The sequence below is a fragment of the Myotis myotis genome, unplaced genomic scaffold, assembly GCF_014108235.1.
Source record: "Myotis myotis isolate mMyoMyo1 unplaced genomic scaffold, mMyoMyo1.p scaffold_m19_p_22, whole genome shotgun sequence".
NCBI lineage: Eukaryota > Metazoa > Chordata > Mammalia > Chiroptera > Vespertilionidae > Myotis > Myotis myotis.
The window spans coordinates 972,899-988,688 of NW_023416327.1; the positions used below are offsets into that span (position 1 = coordinate 972,899).

General features: G+C 64.5%; 1 protein-coding gene across 1 annotated transcript; it reads left to right on the forward strand.

Annotated features, from left to right (window-relative positions):
- Positions 1–182: 182 nt before the first annotated feature.
- CTSH (cathepsin H) lies at positions 183–14,991 on the forward strand. The gene is made up of 12 exons (XM_036355483.1): positions 183–343; positions 5,116–5,147; positions 5,932–6,037; positions 6,616–6,686; positions 7,324–7,428; positions 8,572–8,658; positions 9,130–9,185; positions 9,393–9,474; positions 10,533–10,601; positions 12,740–12,846; positions 13,666–13,791; positions 14,569–14,991. Exons 1-12 carry the CDS (start codon positions 253–255, stop codon positions 14,642–14,644), a joined length of 1,008 nt encoding a protein of 335 aa, XP_036211376.1. The 5' UTR covers positions 183–252; the 3' UTR covers positions 14,645–14,991.
- The last annotated feature ends 799 nt before the right edge of the window (positions 14,992–15,790 follow it).

Consider the following 15,790-nt stretch of genomic DNA (forward strand, 5'->3'; position numbering starts at 1 on the left):
CCATCCACCCATCCACCCATTCATCCGTCCATCCATCCATTCAGACACCCATCCATCCGTCTACCCACGCAGGCCCCGCCCCCACCTCCCTGCGCCCAGAGCCAGGAGCCCCTCCCCTGACCGCCAGGCCCCGCCCCTGCCCTCCAGGCCCCGCCCCCGCCATCCGGCCCCGCCCCCGCGCCTGGCCCGCACCCTGACCTCCGCGCGGGAGGAGCAGAGCCCGGAGCCGCTGCCGCCGCCGTCGCCGCCGGGATGTGGTCCGCGCTGCCGCTGCTCTGCGCCGGGGCCTGGCTGCTGGGACCCCGGGCCCCCGGCGCCGCCGGTCTGTACGTGGGCTTCTCAGGTGCGTGGGGAGGGGGGTCCCGGGGGAGGAGAGCGGGGTGCGGGCCGGGGTCCGACATCCAGACCCGCGCCCTGGGCGAGGGAGGGAGGGGGGACCCCGATCGGGAGCCCCCGCGGCCCCGGGCGCTGGGTCCGGCCCGGAGGGGTGCGCCGCGCTGGGCGGAGGGGCGTGCGCGACCCGCGGGGCCCTGGACGGTGCGCGGGGTGCAGAGGCCAGGGCGCCAGGGGAGCCCGCAGCCCCCGGTGCCCTGCACCCCGACCCGGGACCCGGGAACCCGGGGGCCTCGGATCTGAGCCTGCGGGGCGGGCGCGCGGCCTTCCCGGCCTCTCCCGGCGGCTCCTCCCCGGCCCGGAGCCGGGAAATCCCCAGGCGCGCCCGCCCCGCCCGGACCGACCGACCGCGGGCAGAGGGGGCGGGACGGCAGCTTCAGCCCCTGAAAACGGGGGTCACGGCGTCAAGGGGAGCCCCAGGGCCCCCCGTCTGAGCTGCTTGCTCCCCCCGCCAACCCCTGCTCCCCTGCGCTCGGCCTCAGCCCCCCCACCCACCACCCACCACCCACAGGAGCGAGACCTCGAGGCTGGGCCTGGCCTGCCTAGGACCCTGCCTTCCTCCCCCCGACCCCCCTTCATACAAGAAAGACCCCAATTTTGCAAACTTGGACCCAGCTGCCCCCCATCCCCACCCCTAGGGCTGTGCCAGGCCCTGGGAGGGTGGCCCGGGGACCCCCCTAACTCCAGGGCGGGGCTTCCCTGTGCCAGGCCAGAGGGTAAATATTGGGGGGTTGTGGGCCATGTGTTCGGTCTCCGTGGCAGCCACCTAACTCAGCCACCGGCGGGGTGCACACGCATGAGGTCCTGCCTCCACAAACCATCGCTTACGGGCCCTGGAGTCGGAATTCCACACCGATTTCCAGGGACCACAAACTCTAATCCCCCCACAAGCCGGTCAAAACTAGAGAAACAGGCCCCGGCCAGTGTGGCTCAGTGGGTAGCGCGTCGGTCAGCCCGTGGACTGAATGGTCCCGGGTTCGATTCTGGTCAAGGGCATGTACCTGGGTTGCGGGCTCATCCCCAGTGTGGGGGGCGTGCAGGGGGCAGCTGATCGGTCTCTCTCTCATCATCGATGTTTCTATCCCTCTCCTTCCTCTCTGAAATCAATAAAGATATATTTTTTTTAAAGTAAAATGAAAATAAAAACACCTGTAAAAATGGATAAAATCAGGCAGCAGGCCAGGTGGGGGACCCCTGTTCTAGGCCGTCCCCAGGCAGTCTCCCCCCATCCCCCCTAAGAACCCTTCTTCCCTCCATCACAGGCTGTGGCTATGGATGTGGCTGGGGCTGGGCTTTCCCTGGCTTCTCCCACTGACCTCCCTCCCATCGCCCGGGTTTTCACACCCACGTGTTGCTTTTAAAACCCCCCCAGCGGCCAACACACGCCAGCCGCCAGCCCAGCCCGTGGTCCCCCAATTCCACCTGTTCCCAACGCCGGTCCTGGGCCCCCTCTGAGATCCGCTGGGACTCAGTCTGCGGACCTCCCTCTGACGCCCGCCCCGGGGCAGGAGTTGGGGGGACGTGCATTTCCCCCCAGGTTTCCGGGACCGGTCTGTGACCCCCCCCCAGAGCGAGATCTAGATTCTGTACAGCAGAGATCTTCAAACTGGGGGGGCGGGCGTGATCTGCAGGGGGACACACAGGAATTCCAGGGAATTCCGCACAGACTGGGGGTCCCTTTCCAGGCCCTTGACTTCCGGGAAAGCACCCAGGGGTGGGGGACCTCTCCTTCCATTGGTCCTAAATCTGAACTCGGGGGGCAGCAAACACAACGGCTCACGGTGACAGATCTAGGCTGGGTCAGTTTTTGTTTTTGTTTTTAAATATATTTTATTAATTTTTTACAGAGAGGAAGGGAGAGGGATATAGAGTTAGAAACATGGATGAGAGAGAAACATCGATTCAGCTGCCTCCTGCACGCCCCCTACTGGGGATGTGCCCACAACAAAGGTACGTGCCTTTGACCGGAATCGAACCCGGGACCCTTCAGTCCGCAGGCCGACGTGCTACCCACTGAGCCACACCGGCCAGGGCGGGGTCAGTTCTTGAAGGGAGCTGATTTTCAGGAGGGAGGACCTCACGGGGTGTCAGCTGACGGGGTCCCGGGCGCAGGGCTGAGTGGTTAGGGCGCCGTGTGACTTGGGCGGGGTGAGGAATGCCAGGCATTGAGCAACGCCGTTCTAAAAAGGGCTTTGCTGAGGCGGGAGGCGGTGGGTGGGACGGAATCCACCAGGGACCGTGTATGCCCGTAGGCACGGCCCTGGAGGCAGACAGTGGGGAGGGGAGGGCCTGGGGGCGGGGGCGGGGATGGGAGGGAAAAAGACATACACAATACTTTCAACTATGAAGAATAATTTGTTTAAATGGCCTTCCTGGTCCCAAGAGCAATAAACACTAATGTTTTCATTGCTTATTGTTGTTTTAAATTTTATTTTTATTGATTTCAGAGAAGGAGGAGGAGGGAGAGAGGGAAACATCCATGATGAGAGAGAATCAGGGATCAGCTGCCTCCTGCACGCCCCGCACTGGGGATGGAGCCCGCAACCCAGGCCTGTGCCCTTGACCGGGAATCGAACCCGGGACCCTTCAGTCCGCAGGCCGGCGCTCTATCCGCTGAGCCACACCGGCCGGGGCATTGCTTGTTGTTATTAATCAGTGAGCAGTAAGCCTGTCTGCACAGGACGGCTCAGCCCTTTGACCCATAAAAGAACGGAGGCCAGAATTCACGCGGATCCGTGAAAAATAAGCAATACTCGCCCGTGAATACATACGTCCGTCGGGAGGCCAGTCAAGTCCTGATTATCGAATTCACCGGCCGGGTATCAGTAACGGCGATTGGTCCGTCCAGAGCAAATGTGTATACCATTCCGACCCCCATGGGTCACAGCGAGTAAACACGATGGAAATGTATGCTTTTTTTTTTTAATAAAATTTTATTGATTTCAGAGAGAAAGAGAGAGGGAGGGAGGGAGAGAAACATCCATGATGAGAGAGAATCCTGGATCGGCCGCCTCCTGCACACCCCGCCCTGGGGATGGAGCCCGGGACCCGGGCCTGTGCCCTTGACCGGAATCGAACCCGGGACCCTTCGGTCCACAGGGCAACGCTCTATCCACTGAGCCACACCGGCCGGGGCGGAAATGGTCTTTTTGTCCTTGTTGCACGGAGTGAGGTGAGGGCAGAGATCGGTATAAACAGATGGTCCCTTGGGGTCCAGTTCTGAGGCGCGTGTGGGTGCAGATGGGGTTCAGGAGGAAGAGAAACTGGGTGAGACGCCTGACGCTGGGGGCAGGGCCTGTCTGCATGCCGGGTGCCGGGTGTTAGTTAAATCACCCGGACTTACCACCCACCGCCCGTCACGCGAAGTCAGTCTCCTTTCACAGTGCTGGTGTGTGCAGGAAGCTGGAATACATCCTTTGCAGGTCTTTCCATTTAAAATGAACTTTTAGCCGAAACCGGTGTGGCTCAGTGGATAGAGCGTCTGCCTGTGGACTGAAGGGTCCCAGGTTCGATTCCCGGTCAAGGCACAGGCCCGGGTTGCGGGCTCCATCCCCAGTGAGGGGCGTGCAGGAGGCGGCCGATCCAGGATTCTCTCTCATCATGGATGTTTCTCTCTCTCTCCTTCTCCCTTCCTCGCTGAAATCAATAAATATATTTTTAAAAATAAAAATAAAATGAATTTTTAGAGCCCTGGCCAGTGTGGCTCAGTGGACAGAGCGTCCGCAAAACCTGCCTGCGGACCGAAGGGTCCCAGGTTCGATCCCGGTCAAGGGCATTTACTACCTCGTTGGGTTGTAGGCTCCTCCCCGGCCCGGGCCCTGGTCGGGGCGCGTGCAGGAGGCAACCCATCAATGTGTCTCTCTCACGTCGATGTCTCTCTCTGTCTCTCCCTCTCACTTCCTCTCTCTCTAAAAATAATGGAAAAATACCCTCGGTTAAAAAGAAATGAATTTTTAGAGAAGTTAAACATAACGGGGTGCGGGGTGGGGGACAGCAGGGGCCCGCGGACGACGGGCAGGCCCGGGTTTGTAAACAGGGTTTCGCTGGAACACGCCCGCGGTGTGGCCAGGGCAGCTCTGAGAGGCTGTGACGTAGACCACGGGATCGTGCAAAGGCTAAGACGTGTACTCTCCGTCCTGTTCACACAAAAATTGCTCATCGTTGGGAGTCTATGGATTTATTTTTAAATATATTTTTATTGATTTCAGAGAGGAAGGGAGAGGGAAGGAGAGAGAGAAACATCCATGATGAGAGAGAATCATGGACCGGCTGCCTCCTGCACGCCCCCCACTGGGGATGGAGCCCACAACCCAGGCCTGTGCCCCGACCGGGACTCGAACCCTGACCTCCTGGTTCATAGGTCGACGCTCAGCCACTGAGCCACGCTGGCCGGCCGGCAGGCAGCATACAGATTTTTTAAATTAACTTCTTAGTGAGTCTCCTACAGAAAAGGACACAGATCATTACACAGGCCTTTCCGTGGCCTGCCGCTGTCCTGGCCTGCACGCCACCGGCTCGGGGCGCGAGCTTTCCCACGCCGACGTGGGTGCCAAGGCCGCCGCCCGCCTCGCCTTCCCCGTGGGGCTGGGCGTTAGGTGGCACCATTTGGGGGCTTTAACTGTAGCCCAGTTTCCTGAAATGCAAATCGGTTCTCAGGGGCCTCCTTGGCCGTGACTGGCTGTCACGGTCGCCGGCGCCTAATCCATCTTTTTCTCCCCGCAGAGACGGTTCGCTTCAAGTCCTGGATGCTGCAGGTCGGTGCGCAACTTCTTCTTTCTGGGGTTTCGCCTGCCTTGGGGGCTTCCTGTTCCCAGGCCGGGCCCTGCCAGATGGGGGGACCGGGGGGGGGGGGGGAGTTCCAGCCGTGGCCTCCGGTCTTTCCATCCCCGGGGAAGGGGCAGCTGAGTGGCCTCCTTCCAGGGTCCCCAGGAGGGATGTGGGCCGGCAGCCAGCCTCGGGGTTCATTCCCCATTTTGGGTTGTTTTTTTAATATATTTTTTATTGATGTCAGAGAGGAAGGGAGAGGGGGAGAGAGAGAGAGAGAAGCATCCATGATGAGAGAGAATCATAGATTGGCCGCCTCCTGCACACCCCCCACTGGGGTTCGAGCCCGCAACCCGGGCCTGTGCCCTGACCGGGAATCGAACCATGACCTCCTGGTTCATAGGCAGAGGCTCAGCCACGGAGCCACGCCGGCCGGGCACCTTTGCCGTAAACTGGACCAGCACCAGAGGTGGTGCCCACGGCTGACGGCACTGGCAGGTCCCTGTTCCGGGGCTCCTGGGGTGTGGGGGGGCGATCGGGTGGCCTCCTGGGCTCCATCCTGGCCGCAGGTCCCTGGGGGCCGGGGGTCGCTCTGTAACGCCCCGATGTTGGCATCTGAGATCCAGGATGGCAGTGGGCAGCTGCCCGGGGCCAGGTCTGAGAACGGCTGTCAGCAAAAATGACCTCCATCCGCCGTCCTCGTAGGAAAGGGCGCCGACTCCTCCGGGAGCCGCATCCGGTTCCGGGACTGAGCGCCGCTGTGTTCTGTTTTAGCACCAGAAGGCGTACAGCACGGTCGAGTACCAGCACAGGCTGCAGACCTTCGCCAGCAACCGGAGGAAGATCGAGGCCCACAACGCCAAGAACCGCACGTTTAAAAGTACCTGCGGGGGGGGGGGGGGGGGGGGGCTGGGCTGCGGGTCTGGCTCCCTCTGGGGAGAGGGAACATCGGGTGCTGGGGGGAAACCCATCAGTGACAGCCTCTCCTTCCACTTATTATCTTTTATAAGTTTTTTTTTCTTTTTTTAAAAATTCTTCCCCGAGGATATGTTCCCATTGATTTCTAGAGAGAGTGGAAGGGAGAGGGAGAGACAGAGAGAAGCATCGATGTGAGAGAGACCCATCGATGGGTTGCCTCCTGCTTGCACCCCGACCAGGGCCCGGGCCGGGGAGGAGCCTGCCACCGAGGTCCGTGCCCTTGACCGGAATCGAACCCGGGACCCTTTGGTCCGCAGGCTGATGCTCTATCCGGGGCCCTCCGGGGGATTCTGAGGCACAGCCAGGCTTGACCTTGGGGCCCTGAACTGACCTTGGGCCCTGAACTGACCTTAGGCACTGAGTAAAGAGAGCATGGGGTTTCTTTCATTGTCTCTGTGTCCTTATTCGTGACGCACGTCTTGGTCTTTTGTTGTAATTGTTCACTTTGGTCTTTGTGTTTTTTTTTCTTCTCTCGTTCAGTGGGAATAAACCCGTTCTCAGACATGACCTTCGCAGAATTCAAGCACAAGTACCTGTGGTCAGAGCCTCAGGTGGGTGCCGTGCGTCCTGACCGACCGGAGTCCTTTCGCTCCGACCTTGGGACTAACCGCACGGCCCCCCCGACCCCCACCCCCCACCCGGCCGCCGCTGTGGGGGGGCCCGGGTCCGCGGGGACCCCGAGAGGCCAGCTCCCAGAAGCCCGCCTTCAGCCCACCCTCTCGCCTCAGCGCCGCGGGCCCTGAACTTAGGGCTGCCGGGCAACATGCAGGTGCCCGGTTAAAAGTCAGATTTCAGATTAAAAGAAAAAAAAGGGTAATATTTTAGCACACGTGCATCCTGAGCCCTGCATGGGGCACACACCACAGAGCTGGTCTTCTGCCTCAAATCCAGGTTTAGCTGGAGGAACTGTGTCCTTTAAAAAATATATATTTTTATTGATGTCAGAGAGGAAGGGAGAGGGAGAGAGAGGAACATAAATGATGAGAGAGAATCATGGATCAGCCGCCTCCTGCACGCCCGCCACGGGGATGGAGCCGCCACCCGGGCCTGTGCCCCGACCGGGAATCAAACCCTGACCTCCTAGCTCATAGGTCCACGCTCAACCACTGAACCACCCTGGCCGGGCGGGCGGGGATTCCACGTTAAGGACGCGTATTTCCGAGAAAACAGTTGTGTTTGTGGTTCCAGAACTGCTCGGCCACCAAGAGCAACTACCTCCGGGGACGTGGCCCCTACCCGGTGTCTGTGGACTGGAGGAAGAAAGGCCACTTCGTCTCCAACGTGAAGAACCAGGTGCGCCCGCCCCCACCCCCACCCCGTCCCGAGCGCCATCGCTGAGCCCCGCGGGGAACGGGGGGACAGGCAGGCAGGGCCTTATCGCCCCTCGCAGCCCCGTGAGGCAAGCACCGTCCTTCCGTTGAACAAGTGATGAAACAGAGGACAGAACGGCCCGGGCACAGGGCTGGGGGGCAGGGCGGCCACGGGGAGCGGGGCCTGTGAGCGAGGCTGGGCAGCGGCAGGGGCACAGCAGAGGCTGCTGGGATGGAAGGACGGGGCAGGACAGGTGGGGTCAGGTGTCTTGGGGGGGGCGGGGGAGGTTGTCTAGGAGACAGACAGGCCGTCTGGGCCTGGGCAGCCTGTGGTAGGGTTTGGGGAGTTGTTGGGGGGTGTTTTGTTTGTTTGTTTGTTTTTCAAATACTAGAGGCCTGGTGCACGACATTCGTGCACTGGGGGTGGGGGTGGGGGGCGGGGGTCCCTGCGCCCTCTCGCAGTCCGGGACCAGCCGTGAGCCCGGCTTCTGGCTGAGCGGCGCTCCCCCTGTGGGCGCACACTGACCTTCGGGGCAGCTCCTGGGCTGAGCGTCTGCCCCCTGGTGGTCAGTGCACGTCATAGCACCGGTCATTCCGCCGTTCGATTTGCATATTAGTGTTTTATTATATAGGATTAATTTTAGAGAAAAAGAGAGAGAGACATGGAAACATCCATGATGAGAGAGAATCACGGATCGGCTGCCTCCTGCACGCCCCGCACTGGGGATCGAGCCCGCAACCCGGGCCTGTGCCCTTGGCCGGGAATCGAACTGTGACATCCAGGTTCATAGGTCGATGCTCTATCCACTGAGCCACACCGGCCAGGCATGGGGAGTTGTTAAAGTTAGGACTGTGGGTGGAACGCGATGGGAGGTGGAAAGGTGAGAGAGAAGGTTCTAGAAACAGGACTTTGGTGAGTCCTGCTGGGAAGAGGGAGGAGAGCCGGGGCCAAGGGGAGGGAGGGGGCCGGCCCTGGCGGGACAGAGGCCAGCACTGAGCGTGCTCGGGCGCCTCCTCTGTGACAGGGGAGGAGGCGGTGAGGGTCAGAGGGGCCGAGGTGGGTGGGAGCCTGGGTCCCAGGGGCTGCCTCACGCGGGGCCCAGTCACAGACCCCGCCCCCCTCCAGGGCGGCTGTGGCAGCTGCTGGACCTTCTCCACCACGGGGGCCCTGGAGTCCGCCATCGCCATCAAGACGGGCAAGATGCTCTCGTTGGTAAGCAGCTGGCCACGGGGTGGGCACAGGCGGGGCCTCCGCACGGCTCCGGGCTTCAGCTGAGGACGCCCAGGCCGCCAGGCTGTCCACAGACCAGAGCTGGGCATCCCCCGACCCCCAGCAGGAGGACCCCGCCCCTGAAGGCTGTGCCAACCCCCCTCCCGTGTGGGTACCAGGGCAAGGGGAGGAGGGGAGCAGGCCGCTCCCGGTCCGTGTGCCACCCCGGGACCCGGGACCACACGCACCCACGTGCACGCCCACAGCACGGCCCGCCCACCTGTCGCCTGCCCGGCTGCCAGTGGGCCGCCCAGCCCCTCCCACACCTGTTGGCACTTCAGACACAGGGACGGCCCCTGCCTTCGGGGACTTGTTCTCCGTCTCAGACCCAGAGGCGGGGGGCGTGGCTCAGCGGGCGGCTCAGCGCCTGTGCCAGGGCCCCACCGCGCTCAGGGTCGGCGTTCGCTCCCGCAGGCGGAGCAGCAGCTGGTGGACTGCGCTCAGAACTTCAACAACCACGGCTGCCAGGGGTACGTCCCTGCTCCGAGGGGACCTGGGGTGGGCCCAGCCGGTGCCCGGGGTGGGGAGGGAGGGTAGCCTGACACGCCCAGGGTCCCTCGGGCACGGGGTAAGCCCCGACATGCCCCGTGCCCGGGATCAGCGGGCCCCCGCGGGGCGACCGGCCGTGAGCTCCGGCCTGCGGGCCCGCCTGCCACCTCTGTGTGTGCCTCTCGCAGGGGCCTCCCCAGCCAGGCCTTTGAGTACATCCGCTACAACAAGGGCATCATGGGCGAGGACACCTACCCCTACAAGGGCAAGGTAACTCCGCGCCAACCCCCACCCGGACTCTCCCTCCCCACCCCTCCTCAGGCCCGGGCCGCCCCTTAGGCCGGAACACAGCACCCTCTGCCTCTTCAGGGCCACCCCTCCTCCTCTTTTTTATTTTTTTAAAAATATATATTTTACTAGAGGCCCGGCGCACAAAAATCCGTGCACTCGGGGGGCCCTCAGCCCGGCCTGCGCCCTCTCGCAGTCCAGGAGCCCTTGGGGGATGTCTGACTGACGGCTTAGGCCCGCTCTTCTGCAGAAGGCAACTGGCGGGCCGATCACCACCACGGCCGCCTCCAGTGGCCTCCCTCTGCGTGAGGGGACCGGGGACCAATTGGGGGACAGCGAGTGGCCCGCCCCATCCCCGATCGCCCCTCCACCACCACCGGTCGCCACCGCCCGCCCCCTGATCGCCGTCCCCTCCCTCTGCCCACTGGCACCCGCCTTGGCTGGCCTGGCGCTGCCTGCTCGCCAGCCCCACCCCCCACTGACCGGTCATTCAGTCGATTTGCATATTAGGCATTTATTGTATAGGAGTGATTTCAGAGAGGAAGGGAGAGGGAGAGAGAGAAACATCCATGATGAGAGAGAATCCTGCATCGGCTGCCTCCTGCACGCCCCCCACTGGGGATCGAGCCCACAACCCGGGTATGTGCCCTGATCGGGAATCGAACTGTGACCTCCTGGTTCATAGGTTAATGCTCAACCACCGAGCCACACTGGCCGGGCCAGGTCCTGCCTCCGGTCATCTGACCTCCCCTCCCTCCACGTGACCTCCCCGGACAGAGACCGGCGCATCTCCCCCACCCACTGCCTTGAGCTCCATCTCCCCGTGTCCTGGGGCAGGGTTATGCCCTCCACCCCCTCCCACCTAGCGCCCCCATGGGCCCCCTGGGCGTGGCCAGTGCAGGCCCGTCTCCTGCCGCTGGACTGTGAGCTTCTGCGCCCACCCCAGGCCCGGCCCACGCAGCGTCTGCTCCGTCTGTCCGTGTTGCCAGGCTGCGTGGGGGAGGCCCTCACCTGTGCCCCCCGCCCTTTGCCCTCAACAGGACGGCAAATGCAAGTTCCAGCCCGAGAAGGCCATCGCGTTCGTCAAGGACGTGGCCAACATCACCCTGGTGAGTCCCACGCCCTCCGTCCCACATGGAGGCCACCATCGGGCCCGCGGGCACGGCGGGCTCGCGTCCCTTAGATAACGGTGACTGGTCCCAGAGAGCAGCGGGCAGGACCGCGGGCGGGCAGACACTCTGACCTGGGTCTGCCCGAGTCTTCACACCCCCGTGTCCTCTGTTTTCTTGTCTGTAAAATGGGGTCAGTCATCGCCACCCTGCAGACAGGGGTGTGAGCATGTGTGATGTCGGCGGGCGGGCGGGGGAGGGGGGGCCGGGGGCGGGCGGGGGAGGGGGGGCCGGGGGCGGGCCCGAGAGCGTGAACGTGACCTCACTGAGCTAGGACCAGCCAGGTTCCGCTGCAGTGACGTCGCCCGGCTGAATGCAGAGTTTCAGCCTCTCGTGGGCACGTCCACGGCTCAGGCAGGGCCAGGCCAGAAGGCGGGCACAGGGGTGCACCCATCACGCCCCCCGAAGTCTCCCAGCCAGGCCTCCCCCCACGTGGGTGGGGAGCTGCCGGCAGGGTGAGCGGCCCCCGGTGACCCTGGGGTGGGGGAGGATGCATGTGAAGGCCGAGAGCACGTCTCCGTGGGTGTGTAGGCGTGACGTGTGCACACGGGAGCGCCGGGCCGAGCACACGCATGCCCACAGACGTGTGGGGCTCCTGTCTGTGCAGTAGCAGCCGCGACCAGGTGGCCGGGGCACGTCCAGGCGCTGTGCCCAGCACTCACCACGCATCACCTCCGAGGACGCAGCCCTGGGAGACAGGGTCACCGTCACCTGCACCTCAAGGAGCAGGAGCCGGCTCAGCGGGCGGGGGCAGCTGTTGTGAGCCGAGCTCACTCCATCCCAGGCCCCACGCCCTGTAGCAGGGATGTCTGTGAATTTATCTCCCCAACATAGCCGGGCGGCTGTTTATATCCTGCTCGGAGGGGAATCGGGGTTCCGTGGAACCCCTCTGCCTGGTTCCCAGGAGAGCCCTGTCCGTGGCCTGCGGGCCCCGAGGCGCCAGCCAGCACTGGCGTCCAGCCCTCGCTGGCAGGGCCACGGGAATGCGGGCAGGAATGCGGACACTCGGTCCTGCTGGGCCTGCCTTCCCGGCCTCCATCTGCCCTGACCCGTCTGGATCTCAGCCCGGCCCCTGGGAGGCAGGTCTGGCCCCAGCTCGGCTGACCCCCACCCTCAAGTCCACTCCCCGAGCGCCCAGCCAGGGGCCGGCTCCTTAGCTCGGCGACACCAGTGGGTTCCCAGCGTCCGGGACCCACCCCGGGGCGCTGATGACACGCCGGGGCTGCGGCCTGGGCCCGGGGACTTTCTGCAAACTCCCCCCGGGGGTTTTGGCGGCTGCTGGCCCACAGCCCAGACCCAAAGCCTCGCACTTCCTCCAGCGGCCTCCCCGGCCGGAGGGGACACGTCCTCTGGGCACTGGGCCTGGCTGGGTCTCCTTGTCCACCCCCGCTTCCCCCCACCAGGTTCTACCTGCTCATGGCTCCTAACCCGGGTCCCCCATGAAAGCTCCCAGCCTGGCTTTGCAGGTGGGGTGGGGGTGCAGGGACAGCGTGTTGGGGTGGGTGGGTCACCGTCCGTGGCTCATGAGGGCCCAGCGAGCCGTCAGGAGTGACTGGGTGCAGGTTCCCCAGGAACCAAGCAGGGGGGAGAGAGGGGGCCAGGCCGACCCTTCCAGGCAAGGCTGGGAGGTCAGGGGGCCAGGGCTGGGGAGGAGGGACCTGGGAGCCAGACAGAAAAACCCAGTGCGACCTGGCCCTTCCGGCATTAAGAGAGTGGGGGTCCCCCACACTCCCCCCACACCTGCTGGGAGGGGCGGCTGGCGGCCCTTGGAGGCTGCGTTTTGGTCTGAAACAAGGGTGGGGAACGTCGGGCCCGCGGGCCGCCTGCACCATCACCCGGTCTGGCCCCGCCCAGGCTGCAGGTGAGTCCGTGAAATGCTTGACCCAGCGGAGCAGGCTCATGTTCGGGTGGGTAGTTCTGAATGGCCCTCCAGGGATGCGACAAATGTCCCGACCTCGCCCCCCTCGGGGTCATCTGCACTGCCTGGGCCTCCCCCACCGACCGACCGTGGGGTGAGGAGCCGAAGCTTGGAGTGGGGCGGGGAGGGGACCCTTGTCCACCTGTCCGTCCGCCCCCAGAACGACGAGGAGGCCATGGTGGAGGCGGTGGCCCTGTACAACCCCGTGAGCTTTGCCTTCGAGGTGACCGGCGACTTCATGCAGTACCGGAAGGGCATCTACTCCAGGTGAGACCGCCCTCCTCTGGCTATGCCCTCAGCCCCACCGCCACCTGCACCGACCAGACGCGGGGGGCGGGGGGGGGGGGGGGGGGGCGGGCCCAGGCCCAGTGGTGCCAGGAACACAGTTACACGTCAGCTGAACTAACACAGGGCCCCACAGCCTGTCCGCGAACGTCTTGCCATGTCTTTTGTTTTTTTAATTGATGTCAGAGAGGAAGGGAGAGGGAGAGAGGGAGAGGAACATCCATGATGAGAGAGGATCAGGGATCAGCTGCCTCCTGCACGCCCCACACTGGGGATGGAGCCCGCAACCCGGGCCTGTGCCCTGACCGGGAATCGAACTCGGGACCCTGTGGTCCGCAGGCTGACGCTCTATCCACTGAGCCACACCGGCCCTTTCTTGATGGAAACTAATTCACTGTGGTCATGGGAAGCCTGTTGTTGGCTTGAAAATAAGCACCAGGGCGGCCAAGCCCTTGCACAGGGAGCCCTTCTGTCCTCTCCCCACAGAAGGGTCAGGGCGGGGTTAGGGCGGGGCAGGGCGGGGTGAGGGCGGGGCCGGGCAGGGCGGGGTGAGGGCGGGGCCGGGCAGGGTGAGGGCGGGGCCAGGCGGGGCGGGGGCGGGGCCGGGGCCGGGCGGGGTGAGGGCGGGGGCGGGGCCAGCACCTTGCGGCTCCCTTGCGCGTGATGGCCCTTTGCGTGAGCACAGCGGAGAGCGGGGTCTCTGGCCCCGCGAGTGGAGGAGCCGATGCCACCAGGGCCCCCCTCTGGGAGCACCGCGCGCCGCTGACGTGGAGCGTGTCCCTCCCGCTTCTGTGTCCCCAGCACTTCCTGCCACAAGACCCCGGACAAGGTGAACCACGCGGTGCTGGCCGTGGGGTACGGAGAGGAGAACGGGACGCCCTACTGGATCGTCAAGAACTCCTGGGGCCCCCAGTGGGGGATGAACGGGTAGGCGGCCCGGTCCCTGTGCTGGGGGGAGGGGGGCAGGGGCGGGCGGGCCTGCTCAGGTGGGGGAGCCCTGGGGGGCGGGCAGGGGCTGGGGGTGAGAAGGAGACCTCCGCGCCTAGGCCCCTCTAGCAGCCCCTCCCCCGTCCCGGTCGCGGTCCCGGTCCCGGGCCCAGATCTGAACAGTTCCGTCCAGGCAGCCAGGCTGTCCTGACGGTGGGCTGACAGCCCCTCCATGTGGGAGAAAAGGGCTGGAACCAGGTGGCTGGGCACGTCGCAAGGTTTTTATTGATATTAGAGCGAGGGGAAGGGAGAGGGGGAGGGAGAGAGAGAAACATCCATGATGAGAATCATGGACGGGCCGCCTCCTGCACGCCCCCCACTGGGCATGGAGCCCGCAACCCGGGCCTGTGCCCCGACCGGGAATCGAACCCTGACCTCCTGGTTCCTGGCTCGACGCTCAGCCACTGGGCTACGCCGGCCGGGCCCCTGAACTGACTTTGTCCGTGTCCTCACTTTGGGGGGGACCTTGTGGTAATGAAATAACTACAAGGGGGGGCCAGGGAGGGCTCCCCAGGGGCCCGCAGGGAATTCTGAGGGGGTGAGAGAAGGGGGAGCTCACCAAGTCAGGCCAGTGATTTCCTGGAGATCAACAAGCCCAAGGCCACCGTTTTAGCCTCAACCCGGGGCTGATGGTGGAGCCAGGTCTCGGGGAGCAGCAGACCCCCCGGCAGGTCCGCCGCCCGCCCGCCAGGCCTCACCCGCCCTCCCCTCCCGCAGGTACTTCCTCATCGAGCGCGGGAAGAACATGTGCGGGCTGGCCGCCTGCGCCTCCTACCCCATCCCGCAGGTGTGACCGGCCGCAGCGGGGACCGGGGACCGCTGGCCAGACGGGGCCGGGGAGCGGGGCACTGGGCCGCTGGAGGCTGTCCTGCCCGAGGACGCGGGGGAGCCCCCAGCCTCCCTGCGGCGTCCTCACCCCCAGGGAGGAGGAGGAGGAGGGGGAGGAGGGGGAGTTCCAGCCACCAGCCCACCTGCCTCCAACCAAAGCCGACCACCAGCCGTGCCTTAGGCCCGGATGTAAGGGCTCCAAGGGTATTATTCTCCATGATATTCTTTATTTCCGAGGCCGCGTGCGCCCCGCAGGGAGCGCTGGGCCCTCCTGTGGCCTTTACCCAATAAACACTCAGCGAGCACCTCCCGGCCAGGCCTGCGCTGTGTGTGCTGCAGCCGCGGGACCCACGGGCCGGCCCTGGGGGCACCGGCCTCCGGGGGGAGGGCAGGGAGGGGGGGGGCTGCGCGGGGTCTGGCTGGGCGACGGTGGGGCGGTGGGTGCTCGTCTCGGTCTGCCAGGTGGGGCCCAGAGGGGAGCGCATTTCATGACACATGTGCCCGGGGCCGCTCGTACCCCCTCCACCTCCTCCCTGTGCAGACAGTCTTCGGTCCTGGGGTGACGGGAGAAAGCCCAGCCCGCCAGCGGGGACCCGGCCCCCACAGCAAACCTTCCGGTTTGTTTAGTTTATTCCACAAACCCGCCAACGGGCCCAAAGCCGGTGACTCCCTCCACGCGCTCCTTGCTCCCCGGACGGCGAGCCAGTGTGTGTGCCGCGAGCCGATGCCCCGACCGGGCCGGGCGTGTTTCTGAGTCACAGACGCTTGTTAAACCTGAGCACCTCCCTCGCTCCAGGCTCCCCTCACTAAACCCCCACCCCCCGTCCTCTAGCCCCCACACCCCGGGTCCTCTAACGGCAACGCCCGGCTGGTCCACACGCTGAGCTGAATGGGGTTCGGCCGACTCCCACCCGCGGGCAGCGAGTCCAGGGAACGTGTTTTCAGCCCTTAACGAACTTCACGCTTTCAGTGACTGTTTTAGCATCCTGGGTTTCCCACGGGTCTGGGTGGGCGACTGTGTCACAGGGACTGGCTTGGGGGGACCATGGGGGTGGGGACGGGAAGGGGGGGTGGGGACTGGGCAGACAGGGGAATCCTCCTGGACGCGCTG